This window comes from Neodiprion pinetum, chromosome 1 (genome assembly GCF_021155775.2).
Source record: "Neodiprion pinetum isolate iyNeoPine1 chromosome 1, iyNeoPine1.2, whole genome shotgun sequence".
NCBI classification, from domain to species: domain Eukaryota; kingdom Metazoa; phylum Arthropoda; class Insecta; order Hymenoptera; family Diprionidae; genus Neodiprion; species Neodiprion pinetum.
Window position 1 is genome coordinate 22,590,151 of NC_060232.1, and position 24,462 is coordinate 22,614,612.

Here is a 24,462-nt window from a genome sequence, read left to right on the forward strand (position 1 = left end):
CTTCTGGGATCTTTCGTGCGATCAGCCCAAGAAAGCTTCGTAAGTGATTACAAACTTCAAGCTGGTACTAAATTTTACCAAGAAATCATTCGTGATAATATACGAAACGATTTGCATCTTGGTTCAAAGAATATCTGCTTTCCGTGGCTCCATTACATTAATAGAGCCAACAACCTCTCAACTCCAGATATTATTTCTTGCCATTGTTGTCCGCACGGAATATCGTGTACCACCAACTTTGCCGTTTCTGCATTCTGTAGTCTGTTAAAATCTGTTGAAAAAATTGGAAGACACCCTGAAAGAATGTTTGATAAGAACGTATCATTATCCCCATTTGTTCTGTTTTCAGAAAAGAGATCCCAGAGATGGCGATGGAAGCATCAGCAATGGTAGTGGACTACCTGGTCTTCGCCGTCTGTATTATTGCCTCCTTCCTCATACCCTTGTGGGGAAGATTCCGTGCAAAAAAGAAGGAAACGAAGGCTGACTACGTGTTTGCGACTGGAACTGTCTCCATGGCAGCCATGATGTTGTCCATAGCAAGAGGAACACTCGGAGTCCGCTCCTTTCTCGGATATCCTTCCGAGCTCTACTACCGAGGCAGCGCGATGTGGGAGACTCTTTACGGAATGGTGCTGGCATATCCCATTGTCTGTTTCATTTTTGTACCAGTTTACTACAATCTTGGCATCACTTCGGTGTACCAGTACTTGGATATGAGGTAAACCGCAGTCACTTCCTCCATTGCGATGCGACGAACAACAATAACATTTTATCAACACTGAGCACTGACGGCTGCTGATCATCATCAGCTGGCAGCATTGTCAAGTTACATGATTACACAATTAGTGCATGTGTAGGGTCTTTACAACGTATCATATCCAGTCTGGACTGTGACGAAAAAAATGGGATCCATTAATTCTCGCCAAATTGATGCGTTCAAAGCTAGCTCAAATCTCCAACACAACTTAGATTGCATTATGTCTATTTACAATTTCAACGCATTGAAATTTAGCACTAAAGATGTGACTATAGGCAATACTTTATAGACATAAAGGAACAGGTATTTGAAATTCGGTTTTCACCAGACATCGAAATAAATCCAGCAAAGCCACACTGATTGCATGAGAAATTTATAGTTCACATTACCGAATAGTCATTAAATGTTTTCATTTTTTACGATGGCTAAAAAAATTATAGTTTTGGGTATAAACTGACAATTAGTTTTGTGCTGTGACTAGAAAATTTGTTGTGCTCTACTTATTTTTGATAACGGTTACTAGTACTATATTTTCTCGTTACTATTTGATTTTGGTGTATTTCATGTTGGTGTAAAAACAGATTAATATTAATGCCTTGACCAGCTGAAAAAATCTATTGAATTAATTGTGAGCAAACAAATTTAACGTTGCAATAAGCAGAAAATGTGAAATCGGTAGCTACAATTACACTAATTTGTTACATGTACCATATTTTCTTGTGAATTCAACAATATTCAAACCATTACAGTCATAATACCCATTTATCCAGAATTTTCCAGTAGCGATATGTAAAGAAATTTTCGTCAGTGTAAATATTAAAGCCGAATAGTAAACAAAGTATTTGAATTTTGAAGCCTAGGCAAGTAAGAAGTATTCTAGTTGAAAGACGTAATATTAGAACAGATGTATTTCTGCAGCTGACAGACAGTGTTATTCTGAATATAATAGCTCACCCATTTTGTCTGGTGTATCGTCACCTACGCAATCACCTGACAGATGTTCACATACTTTATGAATGAGTTAACTGAATCGACATTAATTAAATGATGAGGAACTATGTGCGTAATTTGAAATACAAATATCCATATAACCTTGTCTATACGATTGTTTTAACCGAAATAAGCCAACAACATTTACCGACCAACCAAATTCATCACCGATCATGCTGCCTTCATCATTTCACGTACATGATGCAGTTATTTTAACTGATGCTTACCCTTACAGGTTCAATTCTAAAACAGTGCGCTGTCTCGCCAGCTTCTCCTACGTCATTCGTAGTCTACTGAACTTGGCAGTGACTGTGTTCACTCCGTGTGTAGCCCTGAAGACGGTCATCGGACTTCCTTATTGGGCCAGCATAATTGCCATCACGATGATCGCTGTTGTGTTCACTGTCATGGTAATGTTGAAATATCGATTGCATTCTACAGTACCGATTCGGTTGCATATATAACAGATTTTTACATAACATCGTGCCAGGGTTGAAGTGTTACCCACTTTGTAATAACGCACGTAAGATGCCTGCACTTCGTGTCAACACCGTAGAATAATATTCTTCACTCGCGGTTTTCGTGCAGAATATCTCACTGTCAGAATTCAAATATACGAATCCTGAGTCACAGGATGGATTCTGCAGCTTCAGGGCTAAAACTAATTAGGGACTTTGTTGTTCATCGTCACGTCGTTGAAATAGACGTAGGTAAACGGTGCTGAAAATTCATAGAAATTAATATTCATATCATGAGTAATTGGTTCCACGCGTTTCAGCCTGTAATGCCTACCGTGATTATTCACACATGTAGCGATTCTAAGTACTAGGCAAACACCGCTAATCAAATTGATCCGTGCGAAAACACGACAAGGTTCATGTTTTAATTACTCAAGAATCAGTGCCTAACACTTGTAACGATTACCTTTTGAGTGTACAAGCCTTAACTCCGGATTCGTTGCATACATTTCTTGTAAGATGGAGGGTGATAATTACTCGAGTACCATCGGTAGCTATCTTATCTCTTATTATATGCACGATAAACTCAACATTGTCTCTGAGAAAAGGGCATGGATTCCACTGTCACGAAGGAAACGATGTGAAGACGATTCATTCAAGGGAGTATGTAGTAGATAAAGGTGAAAATTTCAAGTCACGTACGCGACACAAATGTATGTTCTGATCGTTAAATGCAGAACGGGTGACTCAAGCACCGGTAGATACGGAGTGAGATCTTTAATGAAAGTTAAAAGGAAAACGAAGAATGCGAAAAGGCAGGGAATAGTCGAGGGTAGACGGTAGCGTAGATAGGTACGTAGGTACTAGCGGCAAGACTGTTCGAAGAGACTTCATTTTATGACGAATCGAGCTGCAGTTCCCAACTATATATACGCTAACGTGTAAAAACTATCTAACCAGTTGCACGGTTCGAAGAACATTTCGATCCAGTGGGTATGAGTTTTCGCCCGTTTGTCGAATCTGGATTACACGTGTAATATTCATTCGTCTGGAAGAACCAATTAAATTCAAACCTCGTTGATTTGCACGCGAATGATAATTCTAACGATATTTTTATTTTTTTTTTTATTTTTTTTCTTTGATATCTTCAGGCTCAAAACCGGTTTATTTACCAGGAAATCATACGGAAATTACGAAAAACTATTAAACTGGCATTGTACAATTTAGTTCCACAGGAACACAATTACAACATTACGTTCTTACCCATGTAAATATTATTCGAATTACGCGATACAGTCTGGACTTAACAACACCCCTGATGCGTGATATGGTAATATAGTGTCAAAAACTGTTCGAGAGTCAACGTGATATTCAAAGTGTAACGCTGCGAGTATATTTTGCCGATGGTAGGAAATAAACATTGTTAAGATTGAAGAAAATAGACCATGGAAAATGTTCTTCAATATAAACATTAGGACGCCAGTCAGTCGAAGCCCGAATAACCAACTCTTTTGCATTTCAGGGTGGGCTAAAGGCTGCCATTTTGAGTGACGTCATTCAGGGGCTAACGATGATTGGCATCTGCCTTGCTATGATAATGCAAGGTGTCTTCGAAGTGGGTGGAGTTGGCGCTGTACTGAATATTACCGCCGAAAGAGGACGTCTTGATTTCTTCGAGTAAGTTTTCTGTCTCTCACCCTTGCATACATCAGAATAAAATTTGATACATTACAAGATTCATTCGGATATGCAACATGGGGCCTCATTTCAATATTGACAAATACCTAATTCCAACAATAAATGAAACTAGCCAGCTGTATAGATAATTTCTATACAGTTCACTTAAACATTTTGAATATACCTCCAGTACAAACAAAGTAAATTCAACACCACACATTTCTTAGTCTCAGAATCAGCCATCAAACTTTCCGCCCTTCATGTGGAATGTTTCACTATCGAATAAAGGCTTCCAGCTTATATTTACTCTTGACTTGATCACAGTCCTGTGACGATAAAGCGACAAATGAAGTTCTTATATATCGCATGGTGTGAAATAGCGAAGCATTCCGTTTGGCTGAATTGTTGGGCCCTTCGCATGCACCGTTGAGTTTGCTGTTCGTCCTCTAGTAAATAGCCAGTTATTTTGAACTATTAATTTCGTGAACAGTTTTCTTGGAATATCTTATTACTGAATTGAATCGTCCACTGTGTTTTGGATTCATGCCAAACAATGGAAATTCCTTATGTTCTCGATAATTATAAATTTCGTAAGAGTAGTTATACAGAAAATTGTCATGCACCTCAAGCCGTACGACTTGGACTTGTAGATACTGCATGGGGTTTTTCGACGCATTGAGACTGTATAGTATTTAATATTGTGCACCCCACGGTAAGATTCTAATGTTTTTTTCTTCGTCCATTCCAGCTTCAATCTAGACCCTACTGTACGTGTGGCTACGGTTTCAGCTGTGGTAGGACAGCTATTCATGAGTCTATCGATTTTCGGATGCCAGCAGAACTTCGTCCAGAGATATTGCAGCATGAGTAGCAAGAGAAAAGTGACCAAGTAAGTGCATTCGCCTCTCACTAGTGCCAATTTCCGGAAATTACAAACCCTTTCGTGGTAATTTACACTAGGTCGTAAAAACTTCTGGTCCAAATATTGAGCCAACTACTTGTAGTGGTCGATGCAGTTCGTCTGGATTGAATTTTAACTTGCCATTTGAGAAGCTAATTTATTCGTAATTTTGTTTTAGAACAATGATGGCGAACATTCCGGTGATAACGGTACTCTTTTCCTTGTCCTGGGTAGTTGGAATGGTTATCTTTGCGAGCTACGCGGACTGCGACCCGCTGACACGCGGCTACATATCAAAATTCGACGAAATCTTGCCTTTTTATGTCGAAGACAAGTTCGTATACCTTCCGGGTCTCCTAGGACTCGTCATGGCGACATTGTTCAATAGTGCCCTTAGCCTGGCGGTATCGAACCTCAATTCTCTGGCAACGGTCACCTGGGAAGATTTCTTCAGCCAGATACCCGCATTGAGCAACCTCAAAGACACCCAGCAGTTGAACATCATTAAATTCTTGAGCATACTCTACGGCTTCGTGATCATGGGAGTCAGTTTCCTTGTGGGAATGCTTTCAGGCGTAATCGAATCGTCGATGCTGATGACATCGGCGACCTCCGGGCCATTGCTAGGAGTTTTCATCCTCGCTATGTTGGTCCCTTGTGCTAACTGGAAGGGTGCCGCAGCCGGAATGATCTCCAGCCACGTGATCACGCTCTGGATAACTTTCGGTAGTCTGACAGTCAGCAAGACGGTCGAGACGCTTCCGCTTTCTGACGCGGGATGCCACAACAACAGCTTCTCCGATCACATCATGAGGCCTGGTGCCATTTTGGATCTTATTCCACAAGAAATCAGCACTACGTCCGCCACGACTACCGTCGCAACGATCAGTGAATTCGCATCAGAACCGTTGGATGGGTTAACTTACTTGTACAGCATAACCTACATGTACTACGCCTTCATCGGTAGCTTCATTACGGTGTTTGTTGGAACAGTCGTGAGCCTTCTTACCGCCGACGACGAAGCCGACAGGTACGAGGAGCACTTGCTTCATCCCCTGGCGGTAAAATTCTCGAGAATGCTTCCTGGCCGAAAGAGGCTTTATGCCAGCACCTCGAGGCTTGGAGGCTGCAGTCAGGCGACGTCCAACGAAGCGGTGCAGGAACCAAGGGGAAAACTGGGACCCAACGAGTCGCTCGATGCCAACGGAAGGCCCGAACTGGACGGTAGTTACGTTAAAAAATTGAATGCCCTCAAGAGTTTATCCTTAGACGTGACAAACGAAGTATCAAAGAGCACAAAGCTGTAGAGTTGAGAGTCTGACAGTACAGAGGTGCTTTACGCTTCTTCGACCCGCTTTGAATGGACGTGAGACAAACAGGTCTTTGTATCAAAAAATAAACCGGCAATTACTGAAAACTCATATCCTTCATACCTGCGTTGGAGAATCGTTATCAAAAAGATACACGATTTCAACTGCCTACGGAGAGGTGACTTGACAATAGAGTAAAGAATAACGATTATGATTTCCCTAAAAGTGAATTTCGAACGTGAGGCAAACGAAGAATCAAATGAGTGAATGGACACGAATGATTTTCGTTCGCAAACTGACTTTAACGACTTAAGTAACCACTGTGTACGAGCGCACTGTGTATTGTTTCGTAACAAATTAGTATTACATGTCGATAGGTTTCGCAAAAGATTGTGACGGACAATTGTGTGAAAGTGCTCAAGGCCTTAAACGATGTGTAAAAACAATGAACAATGCAAAAGGCATGTCGATCGATCAAAAGACGAGAAATTGTGAAAAGTTATGTACGGTTGCGACTGACCATAGTGAGCGATCAACGCATGATTGAGTATCTGGCCTGCGAACACTTGTAAATAATTTGGAAAACTAGACTAGAATTATGTTAGTAGTATTAATGATGTGCGGCTAGTATGTTCAATTTCACACATTCGCAAGAGTGCAATATGGTCAGTGCTTTTTTTTATAGTTAGGCACACAAACACCAACAATTTCAATCCAGCAATGAAAAAAAATGAGTTTACCTCTAAGCCCAAATCAATATAATGGCGATGAAAATCATGCTGTTGTTCCACCGGCTACATTGTTGGTATCATGGTTTAAGTTGCTGTGTTTGACTTTTAAACGCCATCAATCATGTACAAATGGGTAATATTCTGTAAATAAATTTCTATCTTTCATTTAATCAAAACTAAACGGTTAATTATTATCGCCTCAAGTTCTCTCGCACGACATACACGCGACTACATCATCACATTGTTATTAAATTACATACTTTCATAAAGTCTTCGTATGACTTTCACAGTAATGGCGTTACATTATCGCCATATCACTTTTCACGCGTTATCACGGTGAGAGGCGTTGCCTCTAATCACGACCGGGTTCGATCGTCACTGACCGTTGTTCTCTTGAGCTACGAGTCACTGCTGCTCATTGCCTTTTGTTTTCACGACGTCCAATGACAACTTATACACATGGCTCATCGGCTGATGAGTTACGCACGCGCCACGTACCGAAAGAAAAAACACAACGATTTCCACAAGCCCTGCGGGTAACTTGGAAAATTTCGCTACATATTTTCATCTTTCACCGGATTTTGACGCTTGGGATCCCTTTCGCTTTAATGCCTGTCGTAGCAACGCTTTGACGTACCCGGAGTAATTCGTTGTCACCTCTGCGTCTTCCTACATCGCTCAACGTGTAAGCGAGTTGTATTTCTCTCTTCTCTCTTCTTCGAGAGAGACACGTCAGTATCGGAGGTTCGTTAACGCCCACACTTCGCGGAGGTGAAAGAGGAAATTTATTTTTCAAACATGTCAGCGTAATATATCTTTTCCGTGACGTTATTTCATACGTTTTTTCCCCCGATTCCAAGTTCGCGTACCTGACGCGGACTACGTTACTCGTTATACACAGACGCACGTAGGCATGAGCCGGAGTTTTTTAGTACTCGTGTTACGAGCCTCTCTGGTATTATCTTAACACCCGTGACGAATCGCTTCAGCAACCCTCAAATCAGAACAATTCAAATGCTCCAGCCTCTGATTGCGAGGGGAAAAGTTAACACCCGTCATGAGTTAAATGCCCGCGTACCGGACTCGAGCTTTACCGTGTGACGTTTTCCGACGACATTTACGAGCGATTCGGAGTTGTTACTGACTAGTTCATGGATTTATACATAGGTTTATACATATATTATTCATTCTCTTCGATGCAAATGCGCAACGGCGTGCATGATTTATTCCCAAGCGCATTATCCGTCCTCCCGCGGTGCCTCGCAGGTCGTTTGTTACAATTTTATTGTTGTTATTTTTTCAATCTTTTTTCAACGACAACTCAATTTCATCGGGTTCTTCATAACGTGATTTATTGCTAGCTTATATACAGACTCTGGGTGTGTGTTTGAGCAAATACACGAAAAAACGAATCAGCGAGAAAAGTACACGATGCTTTACTCGATGGCGAAGAAATGTATTGTGAATAAAAACGAAAGACGTACACGTACATCGTGATACTTCCAAATCAGAGCAAAACCACCCGCGAACGAAGATGATGGGAACGTCTGGTTTCGACGAGGTGGCGCGGGGAATAAGAGAGCTAGGCAAGGGATAGGATTTTCAGTTCGCCGAAGATTCTGGGGATAGACAGATACTGCCCGAAAGGTGTGAAGCGAGAGCGTACAAAAGAGCGAGAAAGGTAGTGAAGGAGGAATTTTTTCGCTGATATACAACCACGCGTATAAGACCGTGCGAAGGGTTCGCGAAAAGATTTTCTCTCCATTTACGGTCAGATAAAAAGCCATAATACCGTTATGCCTACGCGTACTCGGGATAGAAGCTGTCGATCCGAAAAATAGAGCTAAAGAAGTTTTGCCAACAGTAGTCGGTTGTGACGGCATCGACGTGACGCGATGGATAATATCTGATTTGAATAGCGAGGACTTGCAAAGAAGGGAGGTGCAAAAATGCCATACAAACCCAGCTAGTACGGAACTCCCGCCCTCTTAGAATACGGAAGAAGATTCAAGATCACCCACTCAGATCGTAAGCCCTTCTTCCAAGGATCGATCGACGATACGGTTTCAATATTCAAATAGGTATCTTGAAATTTCAAATTTCATCGATAATATAAGAATTCCAATTTATTTTCAACAATTTACCTTGTCTTTATTCGTCTCAATATCCATAATATCATAATCTTATTCTCAAGCAGCTTGGAGTAGACGTTGCCATAATCACTTCGACTTGAATTTGTAACACTTGGGAAACTCCGGAGAAATTACTCAATAATTCTCCGTAAATAAGAACGCTTTCAAATCCTTATTATGCTGGTTGGATTGCCAAAATTTCATAACTTCGAATGTTGGCTGACTTGATAAAATGTTAACAGGAATCTCACCGGATATCTGCGTGCCCAAAGAAAAATATATGATATTCGCGTCGATTGCATGTTCTGAATTCAGTTTCGTGTCTTCGAAGTACAGTGAACACGGGCTCGTTTTTCTCGTTTATACTAAACGCACCTGATCTTTCAGTCGAGATTTGCATTTTGATACTGCATGCGCCTACGCGGCGAGAAAGAAAGACCAGATTTTACTCAGAACCGCAGGAAAAGAGGAAACACATCAAGGTTTTTGGTCAAAAATACCCATTTCAACTACATTTTTTACTATAAATGTAGCAGATTTTAGTCACCGTAGAGTGATTTTCACCGTTTTTGGAGTAAATTCTGCATTTTACAAAGTAAATTTGACCGAAAAACCTGATGTATCCATCTTTTTCTGCAGCTTTAAGTAGAATCTGCTCTTTTATTCTCTCAATATGTCACAAAATTTTCCAATCAATAGATATAATTGGATGTTGTTACAGTCTAAATGTAACAGTAAGAGGATAGAATTGAGTGACAGTGAAACCTACCAAACTGTTCACTGAGATGGATGACAACGACATAGCTATGGAATGACAAAAAATGTTACAAAAAAATAATACGTCAGAAACAAGGGATTGTGTTAAGAACCAAAAAAAAACAGATCCCAAATTTAATGACTAAAGGCTTCAGCTAAAGAAGAAAAAGACGGTTGGTACTTATTAGGCAATGTAAGTAACGATATCGAGAAGTGACGGTCCGAATGGAATGAGATAAACTTAAAAGAGGATACTCAAAAAGGCAAAGGGAAAGGAAGGGGAAGGGGGAGCCTTGTGGATGAAATGTAGTGATGCCACAGGTCGGAAAAACGTAAAACTGCTCCATAAAGATAAATATTGGTGGAAAAATGGTTCGAGAATGTGGAATCAACTAAACTGTCTAGAGGACAAAGAACCAAGGACCAAAGGACCAAGAATCAAAACAAAAACCAACAATAAGGGCAGAAAAAAAACACTACTTAATAGTCTAAGTAGAGAGCAGAGATAGTCAGAAGCATGAGGATCGGAGGCCGAAAGCACGCGGTAAATTTTGAATACATGAAAGTCAAACAGGTACAACAAGACGATAGTTAGAACTGTAAGGTAAATGTAGAAGAAACTACAGGAGTAGCTTTTTGACCAGAACCTCTGGAGCGAATTGCTATAAGAAATAAAGAGAGATCCTGTAAGTTAACATGCATCATTTCGGAGTGTCTTCACTCTGTAGTCTTTGATTATGAAACCCATACCGATCAGACTTTTGATTAGATAGGGTGAAAATAATCAACAGAGAACCCTCGTGGGTGAAACGCCCAACCTATAAAATACAATCCTTGAAAAACTTCAAATAAATGAGATTCCACTTCGATTTATGAATAAATAATTTTACATCCGATGGCAAAATATAGTTTCAAACTTTTTGCCGTATGCAATACTATCGGAGATTACGATGAAAGTCTGTGAACCCGTTCTAAGTGATGGAATATACCAAAAATGATAGAAGTATTTATAACAAAAAGGTTCGTATTACGTTATATTATAGTTGCGTCTTTCTCTTAAGGGGGGAAACCGGTTTATGAGGTCGAAATTTTGCTGTTTTTCATGATTTTTTTAACCAGGAAGGAATAATCACAAAATGTTTAAACTTGGAGGATATTTTACTTATGTTTTCAAGTACACTTTGAAATTTTTTCAAATGATTTCCGCCGGAAATAGTGGAGTTACCGCGTGCAGTCCATGGGCGATTGCCATCCGAGCATTTGGCTTGCGTACATCCCTGACGTCGCAATTTTTATCTGTAATTATTAGGATTTTTTTTTTCATTAAAAACATATTTTCTAATAATATGAACCTAATTTTGATCAAACAAATTGAAAATTGCATGTTTTTGAGGTGTTTGAACACAATGTCATGTTTTTATACTATATTTTTTCATCTTTCTTGCATAAAAACATATATTTTTAATAACAATATAATCCCCAAATTAGGTTCGTATCACGTGGAATTGAATAAAGAATATCTACACCAAATTTCAGAACGATTGATCGATAACTTTTTGAGCTAGAATGTACGCAAGTCGAAAAAAAGTCGTTTCGAGAAAAACGCGTTTGAAATAAAATGTAGCGAAAACGAGAAATTCAAGGCAGCAATTAATTATAAAAAATGCTCACCGGTTAATCAGCTATTCCAGCACCATATAGCAATCCCTCTTCTTGCTTATATGCGTCATTCTATTATTCAATAGCACAGCGGTATTGAGGCAGGTAGCTGGAAAAGAAGGGCCTGGGCGACCGCTCCGTTATAATTACGGGCGGTCACTTAAGTGCTCATTGCATTCGAACTAATGGGAATTTTGCTTTGAAATTTTGACCACATATTCTTGAATAGTTATACTAACGATTCATGCAATAAAGAAAAGACGATTTTTCGATCGATCTAAACTGGGTTCCCCCCTTAACCAATCTGGTCATCGTGTACAAATATCGTCCGAAGTCATTATACGATATTGCTTAAAAGGAGGCATTATTAAAAATTCTCACGCCTTGGAAGCTCACCAAGTCTTAGAAAATGATTGTACTTGCCCGTAATTTCTCAATGGATTTGACAGACCGAGTCAAAAACCATTTTTTTTTTATTAACTACAACCTGCAAAGTATGGAAAATTTTGCAACTTGTGGCTGCACTCTCTTACAAATTGACATAGTTTCTCAATGAATATCAACCGTATTACCACGTTTAATTTTGTTGTTTCCTTTTTTTTTCTGTCTATCTTTTCCATGATAAAAGTCCAAGAAATGCTTGCGGTTCTCGTATCTCTTACCCATGACTCATGTCTAAGGAATTTTGTCTACAGATTATTGAGCTTAAGATTCGAACCTGAGGTAGCGTTTTATTCAACAAGAACACCGCACGTTACGCAGCTTCGGTTAGTTTCTAATTATTTCCAAAAATCTCAAATATTTACGTAGGTATGTATAAAAGATTGAACTTACTACAACTCACGATGATTTTAGTTCATTAATCACCAGCCATCGATCATTGAAGTTATGCCGATCTATCAGACGGAATGAAATTTTTTTTCGCATCATTACTCATCTTCCATCAAATTTTGAATTGATCCTTGTTCAGGTTTTCAATTTTCATTAGAATCCATATCTTTCCCCGGCTCGCTATGAAATTGGCTCATTTACCGTTTCCCTTTAGAATTTCGATAAAAATTGATGAGCATTTTTGGGAAGTTGACGTAGCCACCACGCCGGCTGAAAAGCAGTTCGCGAAACGGACACACACACACACACATGCCATCGATGTAATTAATTAAGGTAATTCTATCGGGCTTTCGCGGAACCCTATATGGCCCGCGTTTCTGCAGGATATCTGGAAAATTTTCCCCACGCGCAATATCAGGATGATAGATTAATACGAAGCGTAATTACAGGCGGACCCAACGCCGTGACGGAGGTCGTGTTATCGTCGGCATGGCAGGGCAACACGCGTTCCCCGTTACGTTGCGTTATCGTATCCGGGCAGCAGTGCGGTTAACGCTTCGCACCGTTCGACCCGACAAAGTTCCAAGCATTCGGCTCACGATCAGCCTCTCCGTTCGTATTACCAAACATTCCTGAACGCGTCCGAAAGCAGCTCTTGTGTTTTCTCTCGACGACGCGACGAGTGGAATCGGCTCTTGTGCCCTTGGTTCGAGAACGCCGCGACGCCGAGTTGCCGAGTTTGCGCCGTGAGCGCCGCGTCGCGTCGCCTGCATCGCGTCATCGCTTTGCGTTCCCTGACGCAGGTTCCGTAGCGCCACAAACGGCCGTTTAGGTCGGCAGTTTCCACCGTTGCTAAGGTACCGGGAACCAACAAAATCATTGTTTTTAGACCGCAGCCTCGCGAGCCGGACTTCTTCGTCTTTGTTCCGTTGAATTAACGCGAGAATAAATTTGTCACAATACCGAAATGGTCTAGCGAAAGCCACGTGTGCTGTCTCATATTTTTTTTACTCTTTACTTGTATTTTTATACTAGTTTTTTACACCCGCCGTAAGCCACGGCGGCTCCGAATCACCTGTCAGCAATTTTCTCTGTGCCGGCAACTCGGACAACGGAACCCCATCGTCATGGCAGTCGAATCAAGGTGAGTGTCTTCGCTATTCTCTAGCTGGTTGCAGATACTGTACACTGTTTATCGCGGATTGATGTGTCTTTTTACCGTGGCGTATTGAACGGCTCCTTAACGGTACGGATTCGACTCGTACGACTGATAAAATGGGACATATCACCTTGTGCGCTTTTCACGATTTTTCTCCAATTTATCGACGTTCCTCCTTGCTTATAAAAGTGCTGAGATTACTAGAAATCTCTCTCTCTCTCTCTCTTTCTACAAAATCTTGTAAATAATATTATTAGATATCAATATTACGATACTAAATTGGCAAGATTTTTCAAGAATACTGACATTACGAAATGCAATGTAATTTATTCTTAGTTGAATGATATTCATTCACTTATTACCAGAGACGTTTTATTATAGAGAGAGAAAGTGAAAATTTATTATCAGTAATTCTTTGATCCTTCAAAATAGTTTAGCTCAGACCTGAAAAACTTTATTCGACGCACAGAATCTGCTCATTATTGCTACGCGGTAGTAGATGATTTCATAAAATCAGTGAAACTTTGTTCAATCTGACGATATTGTTCGGTACTTTACGTGAATAATCAGCAGTTTCATTGAATCTAAAATTGTTTTTTAGGTCGAATAAAAGAAAATAATTTCGTAAAAACTAAATCAAGTCACGCTTACAGATGATTTGAACAACATTTATTACAGAGTGTGCATATCGATATCTGAATTACATAAAAGTAACCGCGATGTTAGATGGTCTAAATTTCCTTCAACAGTTATCTCTCTCATTTTGAGTTTCCTTTGCCATTCATGATTATGTGGTGTACCATCAGAAAATTCAAGCTCACGCACGTATACAGTAATTTGAATTGCTATTTACAGAGAATTAACGAACCAAAATTATTGAGAATCGTTGCTTATCTGCCGACTATAGATAAATTCATCAAACGGTGACCGACAAGGGCTGACCAATGGATAACCCAGGCCTGAATTAATACATATTCACCTGATAATTGCGGTTTCGCAGCAGTAAGATTCAAGATAATGTCTTGATAAGTTTGACCTCTGTAACGTTGTTGTAACGATGCACTTTGAAGAAAATGATTATACTCAGATTGTGCATAATCAACTATTCCAAAGTCACTTCAAAGTTACAAAATAGTAGGATTTTTTTCAGATGTTTTGTTATATTAACGTTACAGATATCAACCTTGTGTTTTCTGTGGATATGAAACGATGAGGAAATTTTATAATAATTGATAGAATCTCCATGTAGCACAAAATTTTATACCGAATCTGGGACTCTTTGAAATTCGAACCCGAGTTCGATTCCAAATTCCTCTCGAAATCCCAAACATAGGACCAATTGAACGCGATACCAATTTCATCAAATTGCAGCAAATGTTTTGTACAATCACGTTCCCATTCTCGATAATGATGAAGTTGAACTTTTTAGTGCTAATACAACGAAACAATCACAAATAACAGATATTTCACAATTTTGAAATTGGTTTGTTCTGGCTGGAAAATGAATACGTGGATTGTGCTCCATTCAAACCCTTGTTCACTGTTTACTTCCGATCTGACGTTGTAAAGCTTTGCAATAGTAAAGTAATAGCAACTGTTAAATATGTTTTATTCGGTATTTCGTTAAATCAAATAACTGGGTTCAACTTAGATTAAATAATTGGTACATAATATACATATATTACATATGTATGTACATAAATATCAAGCTGTGGTAAATTCACCGGTGAATCAATGCCTGAAGAAAAGCGTCCACTGGATGAACGGCCATGTAACATAAATATGCATAGGCATACTTTTTTTTTGTAATTCGTATAGTTATTGGTTGCCACCGAATCACTGACGCAGTAACCGTATAGCAGGAGCAATTGTAATATTTCTCGTTAAAGTCTGTAGAATCGTCGTGAAATCTCTTTTTATTCGTCTCAATACCAAAAACTTTTCCCTAAATTGATTAATTCTACGAATGAAGCAAACCGCCTTCCTTAATAAATATCACATGGTTTCTTCAGAAACATAAGATGCACGAATAGAAATATTCGATGACACGACACTCCCTCAGGTCGAAGCATGTACGCAGTATACGTACGCTGGATACATCTTATTTCAACTGGACTGGTCGGATATCTGAGGGAATATTGGTTTCATAGTGGAATATTTGTGACAAGGTGTTAGGGCTTATAGGAGAAGATCAAATAATGCTATCAATAACTTTCTTGCTGCGAATCCAGTAAGAAGCAGTTGAGATTGCCTCAAATTTCTCTATGCCAAACTTGTTGGCTTTATGAGATAAGATTCGAGTTGACTGTCAAATGAGTCCAAAAAGACGAAATTTCGCAATTAGCTTCAGACTCCCCAGTGATAGTACTTTTGAGTCCAAAGTGGTTTTAAACGTGGTTTAGTGATAGAGGGAAGCAGAGGGGAGACATTTATTTTCATAATAGGTGATGCGAAATAATAAATTTGGCGATTTGAATTCCTCTATTGCACTATAATCCACAATGATTAGTGATCAGAATCAAGTTTCGTATATTTCACATGTAAAATGTTTTGGTTCATGAAGAAAGTACTGTTCGTGCATATGGCTCGTCTTGCAAAATTGGTGGAAATGAAAGGTCACCAAACCTTATTAAAAAAAATGTCGATAATTCATGGTTTGAAATTATCCAAGTTCTACAAAATTTTGAGTCATGAATTATGAGCGTGAAATAAATTGAAAATTATGACTTCATTTCTTTGCTCGAGATTAGATCAAGTCTGGTGTGCATCCTCTTCGAATCCAAAACTGCTGCAAGTTCTGAGACATTGAAGCTGATTACGAAATATGTTTACAATCGGATTTATCTGTTTTTCATCTATCAATAAAAACAATGAGCTTGTTATCAAAAAATTAAAGGTGACCTTGATCCCTCCCAAGTACGATCACCAAGGAGTGTGTTGGTAACGCCATCTCACGTCCCACTCGGAACCCTATAAGTTTGATCTGAAACATTTTTCTGTGAAACTTATTTCTCCTGACGTACTTGACCGTACCACTTCGAGTCTGAAACCGTGTACACACAACGGGCTTTCGAGTGAGACCATCGCAAATTGCTCAAACTGGCTTTCATCTCGTCGGCAAACTATAGCGAGGAGAGATATGGCCTGTGTACCCGCATGGTAGGCGTATAGAATGCGGTAGCGCGAAGGAATGTTGAAACGCTGTGCAAGAATCGATACGATTCTTTTCAAGCTAGTGAACAATTCGAGCGAACTGTTGAACAGCCGATGAAAAGCGTTCTCAGTCACGGAATAGCGCTGACAAAGTTACGAGCATAAGTGTATCGTAGTTGCGGCCACCCAATATACCTATTGATTAACAAGGGGAGTAAAGCCGGTTTCCCGTATATACCCGGATACGACGATGTGCCTCAAGCCTTGTACCACAATCTAGCATTGAGAACCCACTGACGAGTGTTGAAGTACAGTTACCAAACACTGGTATATGTAATAACACATTCAGGAGTACTGTATCGTGTCAAAAGTGCGGAAATTGTGTGATTTCTGAAACGATATTTCTTGCAACATTTATCAGAGAAAGTTTGATTTGAGAAGCAAGGATGTTGCCACTAATATCGCGTAAAATTAGGGTTGGATATTTACGTTCAAAAGTACAACGCGTAAAAGTGAGTTTTTTGAAAGTGAGCATGTGTTAAAGAAACCCCTAATGTGTAAGGTAGGTACAGCATTTTAATCATACGCGTGCGCCAACATTGTTTTACCGCACTTTTCGATAATGGGGCACTTTAAAGACGCTCCACAGGCTTCGAAAATCAAACTTTCCAAGCAGGTGTTGGAAAAATATCATTCTGGATTAAAGTCGTGACCCTATAGTTCAGATCTTTCAGAAATACTTAGTCAACTGCTGTGTCTAACTCTTCAAGGTCGTTATACAAAAATGTGTGATGATACCAATACCAATTTAATTACCGTAGCAATCTTGTTAACAAAAACGCTTCGTATAAAGTGTTTAAATTGCCAACTTGTAAGTGCTTTAGGAACAACACATTATTTCAAGCAATAGTATAGGTACTGGCTTCTAAAACGATTGGAAATGCTCGTCAATCTGTTCAGGATACGTATAGGATCTATAGTGGGTATTAATTACTTCGAAACTCGGAAACTATTAGTAGAGTCTTAACAAATTATACCCCGTGGCAGAAAGTTTAATTAAATTTCATAGCTCAGCATTACTTGCTTTATACCTGACATGACGAAATCCTCTCTGTCATAAAGATGTGGACACTGAAGGTGAAAATTTTGTTTTGACAAACGAATGATTGCAAGCAATTTCCACATATCTATATATATATGAAAACGAACATCTGTCTGTTTGTCCCATATGCGTTCCTATAACCTTCATTCGATTGCGATGAGACTTTGGTGAGTTGTTGTGCGCAAGCCCACGAAGGTCTCTGAGTTATAAAACTTAATTTTTTTGTGCTTGTCCGGTTAGAAATGAATGTTTCTTTGTTTGTCCTGTATGCGTTCCTTTGCCATTACGAAGGTATATGAATTGGTATAACGATTTCACTGTAGGTGGCGCGCGATTCGTTTCAACGAATGAACGTATTTCATGTAGTTTACAGAACAACGGAACCGGTTGTGATTATTTTTTTTTTTATGTGAATAGTTACAACGTCTGACCAGGTCTTAGGCTATATTTCGTGACAACCAGATCGACAGTTTTGGAGATGTAACGATGTTTGTAAGCCAAGTAAGAACGGGATCGCAGACTTGAGCGACCACTTACCAAATTCTTATAGATAGAGGTAAGCTTCGGTTTGGTTCTATGTGATGTCAGATATTATTAGTCTTTATTCAAATATTCTTAACTGTGAGTAAGATTTTTTTCTCTGAATAGAATTTTCATTTTATCATATTAAATTTGAATTTGGCAGCTAGTTCCTCAATAAAGCACGATGTACGTGTTATGGTTCATTTGCAATAAACAATCTGATTGCAACCAAACATGAAAACTCTGATGGCAAAATTTTAAAAATGGTTCCAAATCTGCAGTGTGTGATCGGGTGCAAGTATTGAAAACTTGTCGGCTCTCCGCCTCTTATAGCATGCAAACAAAAGTAGTACGATTTAACAAATTCACGATGTCAATAATATGATTAAATTGAAATAATATCATGTCAGTTGAATTTTGATTCATATTAAATGAATGAAGTGCCCAATCAAATGTATTAAAGGCATGTCAGTATTATTCCTCAAGCATGCCCGATGCTTCAGGATGCAGGAGGAAAAAAATTTAAAGATGTTTATAATATCCACGTAGATAACTGCATCACTTGAAACATTGTACCTTGATTCATAATAATAATGATGTTTTATGTAAATCAATCCAAGACTTGAAGCACATCCATGGCTACGATGCCAGAACTAGCCGCCAATGGGAAAGAATAGCTGAAGACGCAGAATTCTGCTGAGGAAAAATTCAATCGTATCTGAAAGTAGTAAATTGTGTTCTAGTCAATGTTTAAATGCCAAAAGCGCAAAATTTTAATTCATTTATTCGAGTAGGTGCTAGAACGAAATCGTTACGTCCGAGAACTTTTGATGATTCGGTTGTTTGGTATCAGTATCTGATAGCTTGAGCATCATTTCATGACTGTCTGTGAGGGAAAAACCATACGAATGTATTATACTGTGATGAAGTAACAAGTGTTCCCGATACTTTGTTTGCGTCACACCTGTGTTCGTGATTTAAGTTCTATCCATGTAGTAGTTGTCTGGCATAAGACAGCGAATGTAATTAAGCACGCATTGATATTTCATCCGTAACACACCCACCAACCAAAATCTCTAGGAGTCGTGATTCAAGTCCGCATGTGTGATTTGCAGTTGACACTTTCTGTTACCTCATCTACAAATATTAGTATCCGTGTGACAAGCCTTTGACTGACGGGCCAAAATGTGTTGGCTGACCATAAGGGTCATTTCATGATTTGTGCCCCCCCCCCCCCCCCTACTCACCTCCTCCCTTGTTGTGACGTGACTCATTCGGTAATTTGCAATTTAGAACTTGATTGAATCAGCACTCCTAATATTATCGTTATTTTTTATTATTTTCAAATAAAGTCACAATTTGTACGATCTCAGACAATACATAGGTATTCCAAATCAGTAGAAAAAAATTGTCTATGCTTATACTGTTCTTGGCTGAAAAAAAAAAATGGATCATCTTGTGTTCATAGACTTTGAAACCGTTCCTTTACGTTATACATTACTAACACAGTAACCACTTCGTTATGTTTTTGAATGGCAATGAGAAAATTAGAAGTCTCACAATTTTTCGTCCAACCATGGAGAATCGTCGACATTGTTTATCAAGCAAGGTCTTGTACACTTTGTTTATTTTCAATGACAAATACATAACAGAACTAAAAAACAAAATGACTGTCAAGGTGCGAAAATAAGCTTCGAGTGAAGGCGTTACGGTCATTCGATGCATGAATAATCCGGGCGGAAATAATATAAATAATGTTAAACTTCAATATAACATACTTATATAGCGATTATTTAGCCCGTGACCATACTCAGTTGTATCAATATTTTATATTAGATGTGACGTCATGAAACTTGAGGCCCCCACCTTATCCCCTCGTCACGTCTTGTCAGACTTTGAACCTCCCCCCCTATCCGAGATTGGAGCGTCAAAAAATCATTTTTTTCCGAGAGCGGCGTCTCTTCTGTGTATTTTGGCCGTTCAATTTTTAAAGAATTCGAAAAATTACGAATTTGGCAGCCGAACTCGACTTCTGTGGAATCCGGATGCCGCACCAGGTGCATTGATAAGCTAAAACAACCAGAAGAAGACTGAATTAGATAAAAAATCATAGCACAATAGAGGATGGTGGAGAATGCTACACTAGAAACTTCGTGTTATAGCGCAGGGATCTTTTAATCGAGACGATTTCTTGAAAACAACATCTTCGTTATGAGCGTCATTTTCAGGCTGTGCACGAAAGTAGCCGCAAAAACTTCACTTTCTTAATTATTAATTCGATTTCTAGTCAGAAAAATCGATGTTTTTACGAAAATGGTGGAGCTTTATTTATTTTTTTCTCTCTGAGCATGGCCCGAATAATACTAGTCCTAGAAGCATTCCAGTAAGACTTGACTGACAATGAAATCGGTCCTGTAGAATTCAGGGTATCGCTACAAAACGAAACATATGTGAAAAAAATTGCCCAACCTTTGACCCCACATCCTGTCAATATTATTAATTTTATATGATTAAAAAAATTTGTTTTATGCTATTCAAACCATTAATGAATACTGTGCAAAAAGGAAATTTATTTACTGGCATCCATTTGTTCCTAACAGGTTCTCGAAAAAATTGCATTTTCGGCTGTTTCTACGCTCTAGTCCCCTTAACGGATGACCCCTAAGGCAGTCGACCTTATTGATAGACTTTTGGTATCCACGTCCGTCCATCACGATGTCCCTATCGATTGAGTTGGGCCATCTATGATGCTGTAGGCACGACTGCATTGTCTGCTGAAATTTTTAGAAATTGACACCTACATGCGTTGATTAGTTTTGAGATGGAAGCATAATATATGTGACAGGTTCAGGAAGCAGAATCAAAATGAATATTTCTGATGCTGGAATTAGCTTACGCGACATAATTGAACGGCCAAACAGCGCGGGGTCTCAGCCTTGGGTTCATAATCGAAGAATCGAGCAATGCCAGGTTGTATACTGTAATCTCTGATAAGCCCGACCAGCAGCATGAGCACCTGTGTAGTAATTGTTACAGAACGCTCTTATGCTGACAGATCTCATCTCTTACACAAGGACGTCAACAATAATTATTGCCCGAGCTTGATCCCACTCACCATTGATCCTGCACGTTGTTACTAATTCCATGCCTGCTTTCGCTCTGCTTCTGCAATCCTCGAGCCCATCGAAACCTTCGCATACTATGAATATTTAAGGACATCCTCGGCTCAGGATGATGCTATCAGGGTTACGCGCCTGAAATGGGATCCCTTACGATGCAGCTTAGGGAAAACTAACATCGGAGCTTTCAAATCGATAATGTTCTTCACGGCTTTGATAATCAATGAATGCATGAAGGATACTATGAAACAGACAAGAAAGTTACGAGGCGAACCACGCGCCCAATTAATAGTGCCGAAAACCGGTCGCGTTGTTTTATTCTGTACAAAGAATACGGGGCAAGGTTGAAAAATAAAACAGTATGTCCGAATCGGAACAGAAATGAGGTAAGAATTTCCTTACGGGCAAATATTTCTGACTTCATAGTTTACAGTTTTAAGAAATCGGCGAATTCAAGCTTGTTTCAGTAGATACATGATTTGCGAGAGGGAGGAATGAAGTGTTTCATTGAAGGATAAATACTGTAATTTGTGAAAAAAAAAATTTTTCAAGAATGACCACGTTGTGTCAGTGGAAGATATTGATGACCCTTTTCAAAAAATAAAACAAAATGTTCCCAGCTATAAGTTTTTCAATTATTTGAGGCGTCTTAATGACGATATTCATTTGAATATCAGATTTAGTTTCACTTCCATTACGGCAAAATGACAATGTGTTAATCGGTCCTAGGGATTTTTTGGCATCATTAACGCGAGGATTAGACTCATAACCCATACCATTTTTTTCAACATACATTATAGTTTCATTCATGACTGCAGTCAACGTTATCGAATTTCGAATGTTAAACAGTTTTATCATACCGAAACTAGGTTATTACCAATTTCGGTATTGTTTTCATTCTACATATTTGTCACGACTCGCAATCCTCATTTCTTTTGCTACTTTTCACTTTTTAAGTCTGTTGTTATTGGCCAAAGACACGCTCATTTCTTTTATGCACCGTCCAGAAAAATCATTCCAAAGTATATTTCGTTGTTAACATCACTTGATTTTTTCCCTTCTTTATAACGAGCTGCATAGATGAGAGTATCTCGGGTAGATTTCCAAACCACTTTATCCATCGCACCATGTGAAAAGAATTTTTCTCGCTGGTCACAAATAGAGCACTTTTATAAAGGCATAATTTATTTCAATTGGCATGCGTCGTGAGCATAAAAAACATTCACCAGCTCACCTTTTGTTGAGAACTTAGTCTATCGTAGGGAATGTGTGAAGAATTAACCAATAACGGTAGCAGAATCCAGGGAATGTCCTTATTTCACAAATTGGCTTTTTATGAAGATACCGAAAGTATTCCACAAATAGAAAACAACCAATCCGCATGCGGCAAAGGTATTTGCAAGTATCTAGCGTACATGTAAAAGCTGCGCTTGCAGCTGATCGTAAGACGCAATTGCTGCCTGACTTGTCAAGTGTCTCTCTGTCTATATGCTTCACCATCGCAAAAGCGTGTCTTGAACGACAAGATAAGTCGAGTGGAGTACATAAAATCCCTTCAGTTTCCATCGAAAAGCACGAAAGGTGTGCACAGATTGTAAGACCTAGCGATTTGAATTACACTCGGAACGACCGCAAGCGTGTTTGTCACTTCGGTTTCACATTGCGTGTACAGAAGATAGAATTCAAGAGATGACAGGAACTAGCAACTATATTACCTCGTGTTGGAAGTTGTAGCTTTTGCCTTGTTACATTAGAAGATTACTGTTCCTTAATCTTTTATTATGAGACTTGCAGGAACTCTCGGAAATTGGGAAGAATCTCAAGCTCTTCCAAAACAAAGCTAGAAAACTTTTCAACAATTATCATTGAACCATGTGCGTATCAGTTTGGTCCTCAATGCCATTTGCTGATCATGGGTCTCAGCTAACAATAAGATCCTCTTATCTTCATTTATCTAATGAACAACTTTACTCTCGACAAAATTATAATCATTTGATTGTTAGACAAAGTGGATTCGTAGAACGAAACATGGTCGGACAAAATAGTAGGCAATCATGATTGGAATGTAATAGCACTGATTAGAGGAAATGGAGCTCGTAGACAGTACATAAAATGCCTTTGAATGGTATAAGTTACCTAATTTATTGTTCGTGCATTAGTTGTATAAAAGTGACGTGTATGGCATAATCAGTTCCAACTGGTCGAAACGTTTTCCGTTTTTGCAAGTGTATTGGATTAGTGCTGTGGCAGATTATTATTATTATCATTATTGTTATTCATTATTAAATGAACTGACTCATGCATCCACTCTTGTCAACGATCACTCGAAACTGACGATCTTCAAGCAAGTCTGTGCATCACAGGTCTAACCGATATGTATTTGCGAATTTGCGTCAATGAACAATCGCAACGGGTCTGTGACGCAGGACTAATAATAGATTTTAATGTATAGATGTAGAACTTGGTGGGCATGTGGAAAGTTGGGCTGCGGAAATGGGATTCACTTTTGGTACATCTCTTCCTCCTGATCTCTATCCCGCCTTGGCACCGATTTTTTTCAGTGGTTCGAGGGGAGAGAGCTATATGTGCCACTAGATAGTCGTTGTTCGAGATCATTGATACCCTCCGTCTCGGTTTTCGCTCGTTGAACAACACGTCAGATAAGACGTTCCTCGTCTTTTCAAGTACTCCTTCCATCTGCCTATCAGCCCTTCTGCAGATATCTTTTTTCTGGTTTTGTATTTCCCTTTGACGCTCACTCCCTTTCTTTCTCCCTAAAGACGGTCCCCGTACCTCATAACTCTTCTGATGGAGTGAAATCTTTTTCGCTCCTCTTTTTTACGTCCTTGGAAATGCGATCCAAGCTGTGTGAAACTGGGTATATTGTCGGCCATGGTAAAACTCCGACATCAACGAATCATCCGCTACAAACGCACTCGTGCTCAGGAGGAGTCCTTCAGATCTGAGCTTCGGGACGCGATAAGGTCGTTATCTCGATGGCATGGTACGTATATAGCAACTTCGTCCAAGCGATGTACCTACACGAATGAATAATTCATTTTCACCGAGGGGGTTCCATTCAGTTTGGTTTCGTCCCGTCTACATCATTTCAGTCACTAAGTTGAAATTTGCCGGTATTCTCGCTTGTTCGGTTCTTTGCAATTCATCGGATTAAATCGACCTCCGTACGTATCTCGTACTC

General features: G+C 39.3%; 2 protein-coding genes and 1 long non-coding RNA gene across 8 annotated transcripts in view; 2 read left to right on the plus strand and 1 right to left on the minus strand.

Annotated features, from left to right (window-relative positions):
• The window catches only part of LOC124218484 (sodium-coupled monocarboxylate transporter 1), a 77,900-nt gene extending 70,885 nt beyond the window's left edge, over positions 1–7,015 (plus strand). For all 4 annotated transcript variants that reach the window (XM_046625023.2, XM_046625188.2, XM_069133258.1 and 1 more), the window contains exons 2-6: positions 350–721; positions 1,986–2,160; positions 3,731–3,885; positions 4,634–4,774; positions 4,965–7,015. In XM_046625023.2, the coding sequence (XP_046480979.1) occupies positions 366–721; positions 1,986–2,160; positions 3,731–3,885; positions 4,634–4,774; positions 4,965–6,093 (1,956 nt within the window). In that variant the 5' untranslated portion in view covers positions 350–365 and the 3' untranslated portion in view covers positions 6,094–7,015. The remainder of the gene's footprint in view (positions 1–349; positions 722–1,985; positions 2,161–3,730; positions 3,886–4,633; positions 4,775–4,964) is intronic.
• Positions 7,016–10,867: 3,852 nt separating this feature from the next.
• On the minus strand, positions 10,868–12,915 carry LOC124218783 (uncharacterized). The gene is made up of 3 exons (XR_006883185.2): positions 12,209–12,915; positions 11,387–11,498; positions 10,868–11,011 (listed from the first exon to the last, which is right to left on the minus strand). It is a non-coding gene; the product is annotated as an uncharacterized lncRNA (long non-coding RNA).
• Positions 12,817–24,462, plus strand: part of Dip-B (Dipeptidase B) — a 47,789-nt gene continuing 36,143 nt past the window's right edge. The window contains exons 1-2 of one of the 3 annotated variants that reach the window (XM_046625388.2): positions 12,817–13,062; positions 13,241–13,349. In XM_046625388.2, the coding sequence (XP_046481344.1) occupies positions 13,333–13,349 (17 nt within the window). In that variant the 5' untranslated portion in view covers positions 12,817–13,062; positions 13,241–13,332. Of the gene's footprint in view, positions 13,350–16,446; positions 16,524–24,462 lie in introns of those variants that run through there. The other 2 variants (XM_046625303.2, XM_069133277.1) reach the window with 2 other exon arrangements.